General features: G+C 55.8%; 3 protein-coding genes across 3 annotated transcripts; 2 read left to right on the top strand and 1 right to left on the bottom strand.

The window, feature by feature from the left end:
* Positions 1-1,284: 1,284 nt before the first annotated feature.
* Positions 1,285-7,596, bottom strand: VOLCADRAFT_106966 (uncharacterized protein; the record flags this gene model as incomplete). The annotated part of the gene is made up of 8 exons (XM_002955777.1): positions 1,285-1,977; positions 2,431-2,694; positions 3,663-3,717; positions 5,347-5,414; positions 6,002-6,111; positions 6,337-6,448; positions 6,736-6,766; positions 7,583-7,596. 8 exons carry the CDS (start codon positions 7,594-7,596, stop codon positions 1,924-1,926), a joined length of 708 nt encoding a protein of 235 aa, XP_002955823.1. The 3' UTR covers positions 1,285-1,923.
* Positions 7,597-7,967: 371 nt separating this feature from the next.
* VOLCADRAFT_96764 (uncharacterized protein) lies at positions 7,968-8,840 on the top strand (the record flags this gene model as incomplete). The annotated part of the gene is made up of 1 exon (XM_002955834.1): positions 7,968-8,840. The coding sequence occupies one exon, from the start codon at positions 7,968-7,970 to the stop codon at positions 8,838-8,840; it is 873 nt and encodes a 290-aa protein (XP_002955880.1).
* Positions 8,841-9,269: 429 nt separating this feature from the next.
* On the top strand, positions 9,270-13,506 carry VOLCADRAFT_96763 (uncharacterized protein; the record flags this gene model as incomplete). Its single annotated transcript, XM_002955833.1, has 7 exons — positions 9,270-9,314; positions 9,666-9,764; positions 9,946-10,068; positions 10,414-10,692; positions 11,008-11,194; positions 11,889-12,156; positions 12,600-13,506. 7 exons carry the CDS (start codon positions 9,270-9,272, stop codon positions 13,504-13,506), a joined length of 1,908 nt encoding a protein of 635 aa, XP_002955879.1.
* Between the last annotated feature and the right edge of the window lie 237 nt (positions 13,507-13,743).

Here is a 13,743-nt window from a genome sequence, read left to right as displayed (position 1 = left end):
CCAACTGCAAGCACCCCGCAGCTGGCCCGAGTCACGTTTTACAAAGCGCTCTATAAACAGTGGAGCCAAAGGCATGAACCAAGCCAGTCTAGGCCGCATCACGTCTGCTTTGCTTGTTCTGTATCCCCTGTCAGTGTTTTCGCGATGTCGGATACTTTCTTGGCGATGCAAGACCCTTCCTTACGCTCCGGCAGCGACCAAAAACAGAAAGAACCATCCGAACTTCCTTTCGGCTTTCCTTCCGGGTCTTCATGAATCGACCATGTTGCCGAGCAAACAGCATAAATAAACCGTGGAAACGGTGCTAAAGGGATTTCTGTCCTTGGCCCTACCTTACTAGCCACGAAGCAACCCTCAGTGGGGTCAGCGGGCTGCAAGATGGATGACAAGTTGAGGTCCTGGAAGAAATGCGGTCGCGCTTTTGCGCGGTAATAGCGGCTGCCGCCACCGCTGCCACGCATCTTCGCAGCAGCTGCGGATAGGCCTCAAGCCGAAATATGTCGAGGAAGAGGCGGCTGCTGGACGTTGTAGCCAGTCACGTACGAATAGGGGTACCAACGAAGGGCGATGTGCGCTGGATGTGTGTGCCAACTACCGAGTTGCCGGCGCCGCTGCGAAACGGCCTAGGGGAAACCTGGTCTCGGCTCGCGGGAAAGCAGTCCCGATCTATAGCGTTAAGCCGCCCAGCAAGCCTTCACCTTCGCCGCAACTTACAACGAGAGAAGCGTGTTGTTACGCGTGGTTACGGTTTTTAGAGCAGATGTGTTGCGGAAGAGTTATAATTGGAGGGACCCGGTGCAAACGATGAAATGCGTGCACACATGAATGGAATTAAAAGTTGTTCCCGGCGTCATCAGTACGAGGGCGCAAATGTTTTCCTTTAGGAAGACGCTCTATCACTGGCCAAAGCTCAGGAGTGCCGGTACTGCAGCACGCGATTAGGAAGACAAGTGTTGAAGAAATGTTGCAGTGCAGCATTTTCCATACACAACGGTCACTGCGCAATGCCCCACAAGCAATGCCAACTGGAACGCCTTTGCGTGCAGCAAATGCATTTACACTCTGAGCCGCTTGCTCCGCAGTCAACGCCATCAGCGCACTGCGTGCCTTTGGCATTCAACATCACGAGAGCACAAATTGTATGTCCCTCAATTTATAAAAGCCAAGTACACAACCAGCTGTGGCGCCCCCACCGACCCGTGGGTCGCCACCCGACCCGTCCGCAACACACATGCATATGTACAGCTTTGTTTTCGCTCTTCACATTCACACATCGCCAGCATGATCTTTCGCAAAACCCTCCAACCCACGTTACTCGCTGCACCGCGCAGTGAAGAGAGGAAAGACGCAGTTCTGGACTACATTGGCAGACGCATACACGCACATAACGAGCTCAGGTAAACCGCCTTTTCGCTGGACAGACAGGCAGACAGACAAACAGACAGACCAGGCCACCACCGCGCCATTCCGCCCTGTCTGCATGAGCCAGACCTGTTCGACATCGCGCCGATTTAAATTACGCATCCCATGTATCCCGTACATCAGGCCCATGCAGCCTTCCCGCTACTGGGCGCCCTATCCCTGGAGCCGTGTGTCTTTCACACGGCCCTCCCTTAACCTGAAAATGCTATCGCCGAGCCGCTCACGCACCGCAAGGACCACCGCCCACTCTTCGTAATGTGGTACAGGGCCCACGCCTCATTAGCGCCTCTTTGCAGCAGGATCTGGGTCGGATTCGGAACGAGCGACCCCGGCGGCAGCGGCAGCAGCAGCAGCAGCAGCAGCAGCAGCAGCAGCAGCTCTTGCTCCCGCGGTTGCCGCAATGTCAGCATGCGCTTTCTTGTGCACAAGGGCCCCACGGAACCGAGAGCCCTTGGCAGAGTTTCCCGTTACGCTCCATTATACCGCGCTGTAAAGGTGTACTCAGCAGCAAGCTGGTGTGTTGGGCTCGTAATCCTCCACGTCCCATAGCGCGTCCTGCAGGCGCAAGATGGAGCAGCAGTAGTTGTCCCAACGGCGCCCGAACGAACGGCTCGTGTGCAACACGCCCCACCGAGTGCCAACCGCACAACAATGTGAGTCTCTTGTAACGCAGCCAAGTAAGATGAATCCATGCGCGCGGGGCGGAGGACCTCACGACGTTTCTGGCGTCGAGTCATATTGCCGTGGAGAGCAAGGGTATCGCCGCCTGCAGTGCCCTCTCCCCCAATTTTCCATGGCTTGGTAGATGACGGCGGGTATGGCCGGGTCCTTAAAATGACCAATAACTTGGTAGAATGTATTAATCCAGCCAAGTACAGCACGCGGTGCATTGTGACTTTTCTTACCTCAGCTGTGCCTCCAACGACCGTCACCACTGCTCCAACTACCGTGCCAACCATTCCCGTTGCAAGCCACTACGAAACAAGGCAAGCTAGGGCCCCCGCTCACCCTGCACATCCAGTCCTCATCCTCGTCAAAGTTTGCGATGTCAGGCCAGAACTCATCCGGCACTTGCCGCCACGTCTGGCACTTGCTGCACTGCACCCATTGGTCCGTGGCTGCCTCCTCTCCCTCCTCCTCGTCCCCCGCCTTAGCCTGCTTGGCTGCCGCCGCCTGCCGCCGCCCAGCCGCCTGCGGCCCGCCGCTCCCCGCTACGCCAGCGGTGGCTGCGGAGCGCTGGGGCAGTCCCCCCGGTCCGCCGGCGCTCGCGCCCTGCCGCCCACGTGCACCTGATTGGGACAAACACGGTAGAAATGAATTTTGTAAGATGTACGTTAAGGCACTATTGACGCACAGGTGGCAGGGGGTGACCCAAATGATGTAATTGGATCCAATTGGATCCAGAGAAGCCCACGATGAGGGTGTGTGCGCAGAGCAACATAACACATGCTTCAGGTACAGTCTAGACACCCATGGAATGCACCACGTTTTTCACCCAGCCAAGCACAACAGCACATCTCAGGCGCAGCAGCAGTAATAGCTGCAGTGTAGAAGCAGAAGCAGCAGTATAGCAGCAGTATAGCAGCAGAAGCAGCAGTAGCAGAAGTAACAGTAACAGCCGCATAAACCTCGCACTTTGCTGTGGGAAGACATTCTGCGCGAGTGCCGCGGGGCCTCCTGGAAAGGCTGTAGCCGGGGCCCCCGCTGGTCGTGACTGCTGCTGCTGCTGTTGTTGCTGCTGCTGCTGTTGTTGCTGGCTACCCTGCGCTTGCTGCTGCTGGGCTTGAGCCGCTGCGGCCGCCGCTCTTGCTTGCTGCTGCTGCTGCTGCTGCAGCTGTAGCGCAAGAAGGGCTGCGTATTGTAGCTGCTGCTGTGTCTGCTGTGCGGCCGGCGGCGTCGGTGATGGTGTCGGCCCTGTATCTTCTTCCTGCGGTACAAGAAAATACATAGCACAGGAGGCACGAGATGATTTATCTAACCAGGCAGCTGTCTGTGCCGCTAGCAGTGGTAGCCCAGACGCCTGGATGCAGGCATGAGGGGATTGGTTTTGCTGGTGTCGGTACTTGCTGAGAATGAACTTTATGGGGAGGGCGTGGGCCCGACTGGAACGGGCCAACGATCCCGAGCTTTGCGTGCGGATCGAGTGCGCAGAAGATGTGCGCAGAAGAGAGACCCCGTCCTTCGCAATACTTCTTCCCACCTCCACGCACGCATGCGTGACCAAGGCGGTCTTAACGCACCTTCTTCACAGCTGCCGCAGCACCGGGTTCCGCCTTGACTACAGCGGCAGTAGGCCTGCAGTGCGCCCACGCCCGCAGGCATTAAAGGTTATATGCGTCACCCACCAAAGCCCAAAGAGACACGTTTTCACGCAGGCATTCGGGGACGACCCGGGGCAGGAAAAGTCCAGTCCTTCACGGGTGCCTCCTTCCCGGCAAACGGCACGGGAAGCAACGTGCATGGATAGCGTCACATTGCGCCATGCGTCTACGCCTTGAGTTCCAAGCTGGTGGCCTTCTTATGGAATCGATCCTCCATGTCTACTATAGGTAACGCCGTGCTTGCGAAACGGTACGAACGGTTAAGCAACACAAACCATCTGACATCAAGTCAGCCCAACGGTTTTTGTTTGGCCGCCAGGGGAGGAAAGCCTCCGCGCGGCGAGCCGCGGAGGCAAAGTTATCATCCAAGTTGCCAACGGATGCATCCATGAAGTGGCACCTCGATATTGATCTGGTCACCTTAGTCCTTGTTGCACAGCCTGTTGCTGTATTTGTTGCTGAATAGCGCGTGCTCTCCCGGCCTGGAGTACAGAAACACCGTTAGCCTTCTAACCGAGCGACCTAAAACTGTCAAAGTGGTTGGATAACTTACCTGCTCAGCAAGCTGCTGCTGGAGCGATCGCAAGTGGTCTGGGCGGTGGTTGAAGTCGGAGTAAGGACACAGTTACGGGGAGCAGGAACTGAGGTCCATCAAAATCGTACCAAGCGTAAGCTGCTGGCCTGCTTGAAGCTCGCAATGGTTGATGCCGCTGATGAAGAAAGCAGAGCTTGCAGTTGCTGGTGCAGACATGATTCCCCGTTTGGTAGGTTAAGTGGTTTGGCTAACCGAACCGTAAAGTTACGAGAATAGATTTGACAATAATACAATACAGGATATAATACCCTGCCAGTCAAACGTTCATGCCCTGAATAGAAGGTCAACACGGACGAGATAGTTCCATACAACCTTTACAGCGATTACTATGTTTCCTGCATAGCCATTATTGCTTAAGTAACGGTTATCAAGTTTAGACATCAACGCGTAGTCCTGAGGAAAAGAGCGGCGATGTACGACATCCTCAGAAGGTTAACAGCCTGGAATACAGTGTTAAGCGAGATGCAAGACGGCATAAACAACAAAAAAAACATGAACACATGCTCCCTGATGATGAAAAAAATCATATCTCAATGCCTCCACACGCGGACTGCAGATGGCGGTACTTCTTGGACGGACACTGCTGAAAGCACGGTGTCTTGAACGCATCGTCCGTTTCAACTGGCATGGGCGTTTTCCCAAATGCAAATCTGCAGGGGTGTTTAATGGCGCAAATTGTGCATTTTAGTGACCAATGGGTCTGCCAAGGGAGGATACAAACCTGCCAATTAGTGCGCATAGCTACCTGCGCAAAAGCCCAAATGAATGCAACCCTTACCCAACATCACGATAAATGGGTGTGGTAATGCACAGTTGGACCTGTGCCCGTGGATGTCCTGCAGTTTGTGATTCCATCCTGTCATGGCATTCAGCCCATAAAAAGCATGTGTCATGCTTACACGACAAAAAAAATCAGAGGAGCAATATAAACAATTGCACAATTCCTTCGTTCCCAGGTACGCTGCTCTACAACAACGTGGACAAGCAAAAGAACCGAGCCATGCTTACTGGCAGCTGAAGTCATCATAATTCGGCGTCATGGTCAGCGGCAAGCCCATGTCCTTCGCGAAAAAGGTCTGCACGGCCAGGACGGAGAAAAATTTATCCGAAGAACAACAGAAATGAGGCGAAAGTCTTGAGGCTGTCCACCTCTTCACGCCACCACCTACTGCATCATGGCCGGTATCAGCACATTTACAGTCTGATAGTGTGACTTACCTTACAGACGTCCACCAGCAAGTCATACCTTCAGCTCACGCGGGCTACGTGCCAAGCAAGCAAGCACTGTGACGGTCCCCGACATTACCCCCAATCCCATGCACGGCTCTTGAGCCTCTGTCGCCCGGATGCCCAACATCACCTGGCACTTCCACCTGCCCTGGGTGTGTCTGTCTGTATGTCTGTAGCCGTCCCGCATTCCTCAGTGCCCTGCCTGGATTCTCGAAGCTTCCGTACCCAGTCACCCAGTCACGCTGCCTTTGCTTCTTTCCATTTGGGGGTCCCTTGTTTGTTACATTATGGCACTCAAGACCGGGGCCACAGCCTTTCCGGCTTCCACGCTCTGGCGCGCTGCGCTCCGGAACCCTCTCAATTTACACATCGCACCCTAAAACTCAACATGTATGGTTTGGCACATTGATCCCACACTTTGCGAAGTGCTTACCTGTGTGGGTATTTTGCAGCTGTTGATGCATACGGACGCGCAACCAGCCTGCTCTAGGTAGCGGCAGCGTTCCACAAGCACACCGTGGCCCTTGCCCACCACGCCACCGTCTGCCCACAACAGAACAACGCCAAGAGGGGACGGACGCAACGACGGCAGGGAGGGGGGCAGGAAAACCTTTACTGTAGATGTCCAAGTTGGGGGAAAGGTAGGGAGTGAGGCAGGAAGGGAAGGCGTGAGGGGCTTAAAAGGGTGCCGGAGTCCGCTTGTATGTCCGGAAGGAAGGAAAGGATAACACCTCGCCACGCCTTGCATTCCTTTTCCTGCTCACTCACCTATTTCCACGTCATTGACCTTGCACGGCCCCATGAGCCATTGACACGTCAGCGCCGTCGCCAGCGCGTTGAGGCGGCAAGAAAAGTCGGGGAACGGCTTGGAAAACATCACCTGCAAGCCGCGCGTGTGTGGGTAGGAGGGAGATTGTGTGGGGTAGTGCAGTCCGCCGCAGCCGCTGCTGCCTTCATGGCAAGGCTTCCAAGGAGTACATGACAGGTAGGCCTCCTCCGGATCGTCCTCCAGTCCTTCACCCCACTCCAGAACAAGCGAAAGCACCCCGCTGCTGGGGTCGGTAAGCGAGTTCCGGAGCTCCAGGTCTTCCCTTCCGTACGTCCTTCTCCTCCAGTGCCATCCTGCCCTAGGTGTCCATGTCCAGACGCGAAAGAAGGTCCCCCCACCTTCATACGCCATACCCAATAATGCCCCGTACTCCAAAGGCAAACAGGGAATGTGCGCGATACAGAGCTTAGGCGCTTGCCAGAACAGAAAAGAGCAGGCAAAACAGAAAAACTCGCATGCAGATCCTCTTACAGGCACGTGCCAGGTCTGGATGGGTGAGACAGGCCCTCAAGCGTTGAGTTGGAGCTAGAGCCGCGACTTCGTTTCAACTCGTGGGGGGCTAAGGGTGATGAGCTAGGAGCCTGTCACAGGCCGTTCCCTTAGGCCAGTGCAACCACAGTGGGGAGAAATGTAAGCGCGCTTCCTATTAGATGAAGGACATTGAACTTGCCTTGAAGGCGCCTGGCAGCCAGGAGGGAAATAATGCGTTGAGGATGGCGCGTGTGGCCTCCTGGGTTTGTGCTGCCGTACGAAATTTGCTGTTGAGCCGTCGAGTCAAGTCAATGATGGCGTCATAGCCTTGCAGTGGGGAGTCTGCGCCCAGGGCAGCAACCATCTTGCGACTGCAAGGGCCGGAATGCAAAGCGGAGTGGGACGAACAGCGGCTGAACCCGGTCGCTGTATGGTGGCGGTTGGGGTGGTTGTAATAGCTGTTGCATAGACTTGGGGCCCGGCGTGTGGGCGATGTGTGACTTTAATTGGTACTGATGTCAATGTTATCGTTGTTCTGGCATCGCGGAAGCAAATAATTTGTTGTTCGTCGGAGGCTTGTGTGTAATCTAGAGAGGAATTGGGAGTTGGTTGCGGAAAATCGGGACGCGACCGCGTCGTCAAGTCCCCTATCATCCGTAAAGTCCATCAGCTCCCGAGCACGCCCACGGGAAGAGGCGCGACCCAGCTACTTACCGGAAAAGAGCCATGACGACCACATTAATTGGCTGTGAGTCGATGTCACGATAGGTAGGCGCTGGGTCAGCCGGACCGGCATCGCGCCACGAACTTGATGCTTCACGAATGCCAAGGAGCCGAACGACCTTCGGCTTGCCGGCTACACTGCTTGCATGGCCCGGCCAACGACCATAAGATCGACAATTGTGTGTGATCATGGAACAAGCTGATGATGATAATTATATAATTACGGTGAAGCTGTGAGGGCAGGGTTTCCCTGAATCCCAATAGCCCGCTGGAAGTGGCTCCGAGACCAAAAAAGAGCTTATTCAGACATTTGCTTTACTATTCAAGTTTTTGACATTTGATCATTAGTGTTTACTGTCTTGCCTCAGCTCCAAATATGGCAAATGATACTGCCGCCGTCCAAGCGGCCGGCGGTATTGCAGATGGACCCTCGTCAAGCCGCATTGCCAAAAGAAACCCTCTTTACGAGCTAAACATGATGCTGACGAGTCCTTACTATATGTTAAACATCATGCTTACTTCCTTGTACGTAGTCTTTCGGGAATATTACCGTCATAAGCCCATTCAGCAGGGCATACTCTTCTTCGGCGAAATTACGGACTATGACAGCTGGGAGCGCTATGTGGCTTTCCTCTGCGGGTCATACGGGGCTTTCCGTTTTGTCAAAGCTCGTTCCCGCCTCCAAGGCTTGACTGCACTGCTAGACTTTGCTCAGCTGTTCGTAGCTATTATGGCAATGGTCTGCAGCCCAATCCTTTTGGCCTACCTGGTCCTAGCCTACGGCCTCATATACCTGCTAATCCCACAACCGATGTACCCGCTCAACGAGGTTATGGATCTGCTGACGCCCGAGCGGCTGATGGAGGACGTCAAAAGGTCAGGCACAGATGTCACGTGGGTGGTTCTATACTATGCGCCGTGGCACCCGGCCTGTCGGCACATGGCTCCCGATGTTGCGGACCTGGCGAGGCGCTACGGCACGGACAAACTTAAATTCGCGTGTCTGGATCTAGGCGAGTACAGCAAAACGGCTGAAAAGCTGGGAATAGAGCTGTCACCCGTCAGTCAGCAGCTTCCTGCATTAGTCCTGTACGAGAAGGGAGAGGAGGTGGTGCGGATACCTCAGAAAAAGACCAGCGGGTCGTTATACGCAGCGGGCTACAAGGCCAAGGACGTAATCCGAGCGATGGAGCTGGACATGCGCTTCACAAGGGCGATGCAGAAGAGCGTGGAGAAGAAGGGCCAATGAGATGCGCCAATCCTCTCTTAGCAATCCTCTTTGAGTAGCTCCATGTAACTGACGCAGAGCAGGGAGTTTGTGTCTGCCTGTCTAGGCTCTAGGATTGAGTTATCAGCTGCAATGACGCTGCGTCAAGGGTTAATGCGGGCGGACACAGGCCGAGCCCTGTCCTGAGGGGTGGCCGAGTGTGAGGATAAGGCGTGAAATGAATGAGAGGGTTTTGTAAACGCATATGACGCCTTTGGTTTGCAATGTTATGGCAGTGATCTGGCACACTGTTGGGGTCCTGTAGGTACTTAAGCGTACTGTGTACTGTGTGGCTCCTCTATGCTGGTCCTTGGTTGCGGGAATTATTGGACGGCAACAGCTTCGGGAACCACCGATATGCAAACTTAAGTTCGTGCAATGGATATTTTTTATTCTTTGAGACTGTAAGCCATGGCAGGTGGCCGCGAACCTATCGCAAGGTCGCGATGCGCAAAGGTTAGTCAGTTGGTGGTACGGAACGGACAGAACGGTGTCGGAGCAGGACAAGAGATACGCTCTTGTTTCTATTTTTCATGGTTTGTGTTTTTATAAAGCTGCCTGAGAAATGCAGTTATAACGTCGACTTGCCTTCAAGAGTCAAGCATGATCAATCACCCCTGCCAACCGCCGCTTGCCCTGAGAACCGCAGCAAGGGCCAGAATCTACTTAGTAAGCCGCTATCGCATGAAGAGACATGCAGAGAATTAGTCTTTGAAATAATTGGTCACCTCGTTGCATAGTCGAACAGTTTCTCAAGATGAATTGTCACGGAACAGTCCAAGTGTCGTTCCTCGCCCTGCCTTTCAGGTCAGTGGAGGTCGCGCGAGAGCGTATCGTGGATACTATGCGCCTCCTAAAGCTTTTGTACCTATCCATTTGGTTCAATCGCGGAGTCTGCCTTGGCAGGTGGGTCCAATGGATCTGTACCGGAACGCGGACATCAAATCATCGCTATCTTTAGGTGACTACATGGTGTGATTGCAATTTGTTGATTCCTGCTTAGGATTGCTGAGGTAACGGCACTTCTTTTTATGAGGACACTTCCGCGCCTTTGTCGCTTGCCTGTCGCAAAATTGTCGCTTGTCAGGCCGCGGCCATCTTGAATGCGCCATCGGATGAGCCCAGCGGCATATGGCAAACTCCAAAACTTCTCAGCTGGTTGGATCCGGGAAGCTTGGCTTCCCCTGGCGACTCTTTCCTGGCAGAGCCGGTACGTCTATCAACCGCTCCCGGAAATCGCGAATCGCTTGCAGAAGACTCACCTCTGTTGACATTGTTTTTCAACAATAATTACTGCCCGTGGCTACTCCTTCGCTACATGGACCTGCAGCCGCGAACGCAGGGAGGCAGTCCGAGGAGTGCTCTTCCAAACATTGCACACACTTGCCAAGCGAAGCTTCAGTGTTCCGTCGAAAATCCCCTCAAAAAACTCCTAAAATGCGCAACTTTCTTCACGCATTTGCACTATGTAAGCTTATTTCCCAGGCCCTTCCCATCCTCAGCCACCTTCCATACACAACCCAAGTCAGTCCATTCATCCGCACCCAACCAACAGGACAGCCCCGCCCTTGACTACGTCATGCGGTACCCCGCCCCAACCGACGACGACCCAGATCACCCGGACTGCACCGCCGCCGTAGCGACCGCCTCCCTAATGGGCCCAGACCTGCACGGCGCGCTGGAGCCCGACGGCGGTGATGACGTCAGCAGCGGTATCCCAGGTGCACGAGGCAGGGGGGGCGGCTCTTCGCTGCTTGCGCAGCTGCGGCAGCGGGCGCTGGCGGGCAGCAGTGGCAGTGAGGAGGAGGAGGGAGGCCGCGAGTGGCAGTCCTTGGTGAGTGTGAGAGTCGTGGAGTGGGGCTAGGGGACCGCGAATGAGCCACCCGTCTAATTGGTGGGGCTTTCTGCCTTCTTGGGACATATCGGTATGTGGGTTGGAGTGCGGTGTGGGCGCGGTGAATGGGGGCCTTGCTCAGGTGCCAGGTTTGGTGGGGTGGACACGAGGGGGGGAGCACTAGCAAGCACTCTCATCTCTTCCTCTTGCCCTCCTCCTTGCGCTTCTCCCCTAACAAGTTTCCTGGTTCGCTTGCCCTTCCCCCTTCCTCCCTCGCTTTCTTCCCTGCCCCCCCTCTCCCTCACGCGCCCTCAGGACATCCCCACGCTGCTTCTGAGCCCCCACCACGCGGCCGCCCTGCACTCGCTATCCTCCGAGGAGGGGGAGGAACGGCTGGACACGTCAGCAACAGCAGCAGCAGCAGCAGTACTACAGTCGCTTACGGGCCTAGAGACGGGGATGGACCTGGGAACGGCCGGGGAGGCGGACAGGGCAGCACAGGGTGCGTGGAAAGGTGCTGTCTTCGGTTCATTTTCGGGGGTAAAGGAGGAGGAGGAGGAGGAGGAGCGAATGGGGAAGTGTGAGTGTAAGACGTGGCACGTGCAAAGTACACAAACAAGCTGCAGAAAGCTTCTGCCAGAAACTGCTGCCTAGTCTGCTTGGTGGGGCAGCTTCCCCGGTGTGTGGGAAAAAAGGGGCCGGGAAAAGGGGGGTACGGGAGAGACCATGTGTGCTAAAGGAAAGCGAGGGAAAATGTGGAAGTCAATAATATGACGAGTTGACGGGAGGGGGATGTGAGACCGTTGGGGAGGGCAGGGGAAGGCAAGGCCAAGTACGAAGACGGGGTGGGGGTTGGGGATGGAAGTGTGAGGGATTTTGGACCTAAGGATGGAGGGGACGGGGGTGAAGGGAGCCTCTAACAGAGGGGCCTTACGTGCTCGTAAATGATATCAGGTTGCGAACAAGATCTTTTGAAGAAACGTGCAGAATGCGCAAATGGGGGGGGGGGTCGAGAGAGAATGAGTGTGTGCAGGAGGGCGGGCTCTGGTGCGATGTAATTCAGTGCTTATCGGTCGATATGTGATTGTCGTAACGGATAGACTCGAATAACCATAATTGTTTACTTGTTTATTTATTTATTACTGGCGGTGTATATCGTCCTGATTTTTGTTCATCGTCTGTGTCGTATCGTACAGTTGCGGCCGAGCAAATGCCTCCGGAGTTTCACGTGTTGGCCCGAGCTGCCACCTTGTTGCGCCATCACACTGACCGTCAAGGCCGTCTTGACTTGACGGGAAGGATCGGCAGTAGCAGCAGTACGAAGATTGTCGGTGGCGGTAGCGGCGGCGGTGTAAGCAACGAGGTCGGCAGCTTCCACTGGGCATCTGGGGGAGGTGGAGTCGCTCCGGAACCAGACCTGAGCCCACTTGACGATCTTGACACTATCCTTCAAGAGGCCAACCGGTGGGTTTATGTGCTTGCGCGGGAGTTGCGGAAGTATAACCTTCTGCCCATCTTTAGTAGCTGCCGTACAGTACGGCACATACCATCAAGATACATTTACATGCTAGGTCGCGTTCCCGGCGTGTCTCAAAAGGTGCCTTTTTCTGCGGCCAGCTAGCACACCACGTACCACCCTAATTGTGGCACAGAGCAGCAGCTAGGGTAGTGGTGGAGTTATGGTGCTTTGATGCGATTCGATACGGTGTGCCTTGCCGCGATGTGGGTTGGCTGGGGTAGTGAGCTACGAGCGGCGCCTTGGTGGGTGCTCGAACAGAACACCCCCTGAAGGCCACGTCGGCAGCATGCACGGACAAAGGTAGGAGCACTGCTAAGGAACGGGCGACAGGCGGCAGCGGCAACTCCTGTGGTGTGGTGCGGTGTGGTGTGGTGTGGTGCGCACGCAGGTTCGCGGGGCTCTGTGATGGGCCTCTGACGGACGAGCAGCTGGAAATGGTGGTGGCCATGCTGGGGGCGGCATCGCCCTCGTCCGCCGCCGCCGCCGCCTCCTCCTCCTTACCCCTATCCGCGTCTTCCATTGGAGACTGCGGCGGAGGTTGCGGTGATGTGGCGGAGGACGTCGGGGCTACTGCCGCGGCAACGGAGGGGGGCGCGCTTGCTGTGACGGGGGCGGGAGTGGATTGGAATGCCGCCAACACTGGCGGTGGCAGAAGGCAGAAGACGGCGGCGGCAGCGGCGGCGGCGGCTGCCGCCGCAGCCGCGCTGGCAGAGGAGGGCATAGATTGGCTAGATGCCGCCCCTGCTGCCCCTGCTGCCGTGGTGATGGGCAGTCCGGAACACCCCGGCGGGGCGATCACAGTGGATCTGGAGGACCGTTCCGTACAGCTGCGACGAGCACCTTGTACGGCAGCGGCGGAGGGAGGGATGGACAGGGCCACAAGGGAACGTGTGACGGCCGAGGTGGCGGCGGAGCTGGAGGCAGCGGAGGCGCACCTAGTGCATCATGCCGCCGCCGCAGCGGCGGTGCCCCAGCCGCCAACAGTGACCCATGGGTCAATGGGTAGCTTTGTGGAGCTGAAGACCTCTGCATTGACAGCTGCTGCCGGAGGCGGAGCAGGCGGTGTCGGCGAGGTGGTGGCGGCGGAGAAGACGATGGCGGCGGGCGGTAAGGCAGCAATGGATGAGGCGGCAGCAGCAGTGGCGGCGGAAGCACGGCGGGCGGTGTGGGGTGAGGCGGGATGGCCGTACGGCTCCGTGATGCAGTCCGAGGACCTGGTGATGGAGTTGAAGGACTCAATTCGGCGGCACCAGGAGGATGCGGAGCACGGCTCTCCGAGCACCTTACTGCCTTGAACAAGACGAGGTTTGGACAAATAAAAGAATTTTTCAAATGTAAGGATGATGATGAAACACAAATAAAAAAATGTAGCGACGATTTTTATGAGACAGGGCAATCAAGTGGTCACATGAAGGTGATGGGTGTAAAGCATTTGCTGGGGTACATGCAGGCTTCTGAGGAATTGTATATATGTGTGCATTTTTCTGTGAAGAGAGCAAGTCAGCAAGTTGTGCCAGTTTCGGTTTTGTGTT

The sequence above is a fragment of the Volvox carteri genome (assembly GCF_000143455.1).
Source record: "Volvox carteri f. nagariensis unplaced genomic scaffold VOLCAscaffold_55, whole genome shotgun sequence".
NCBI lineage: Eukaryota > Viridiplantae > Chlorophyta > Chlorophyceae > Chlamydomonadales > Volvocaceae > Volvox > Volvox carteri.
Note: the sequence above shows the minus strand (reverse complement) of the source record. Positions and strands in the feature narration are given on the sequence as shown.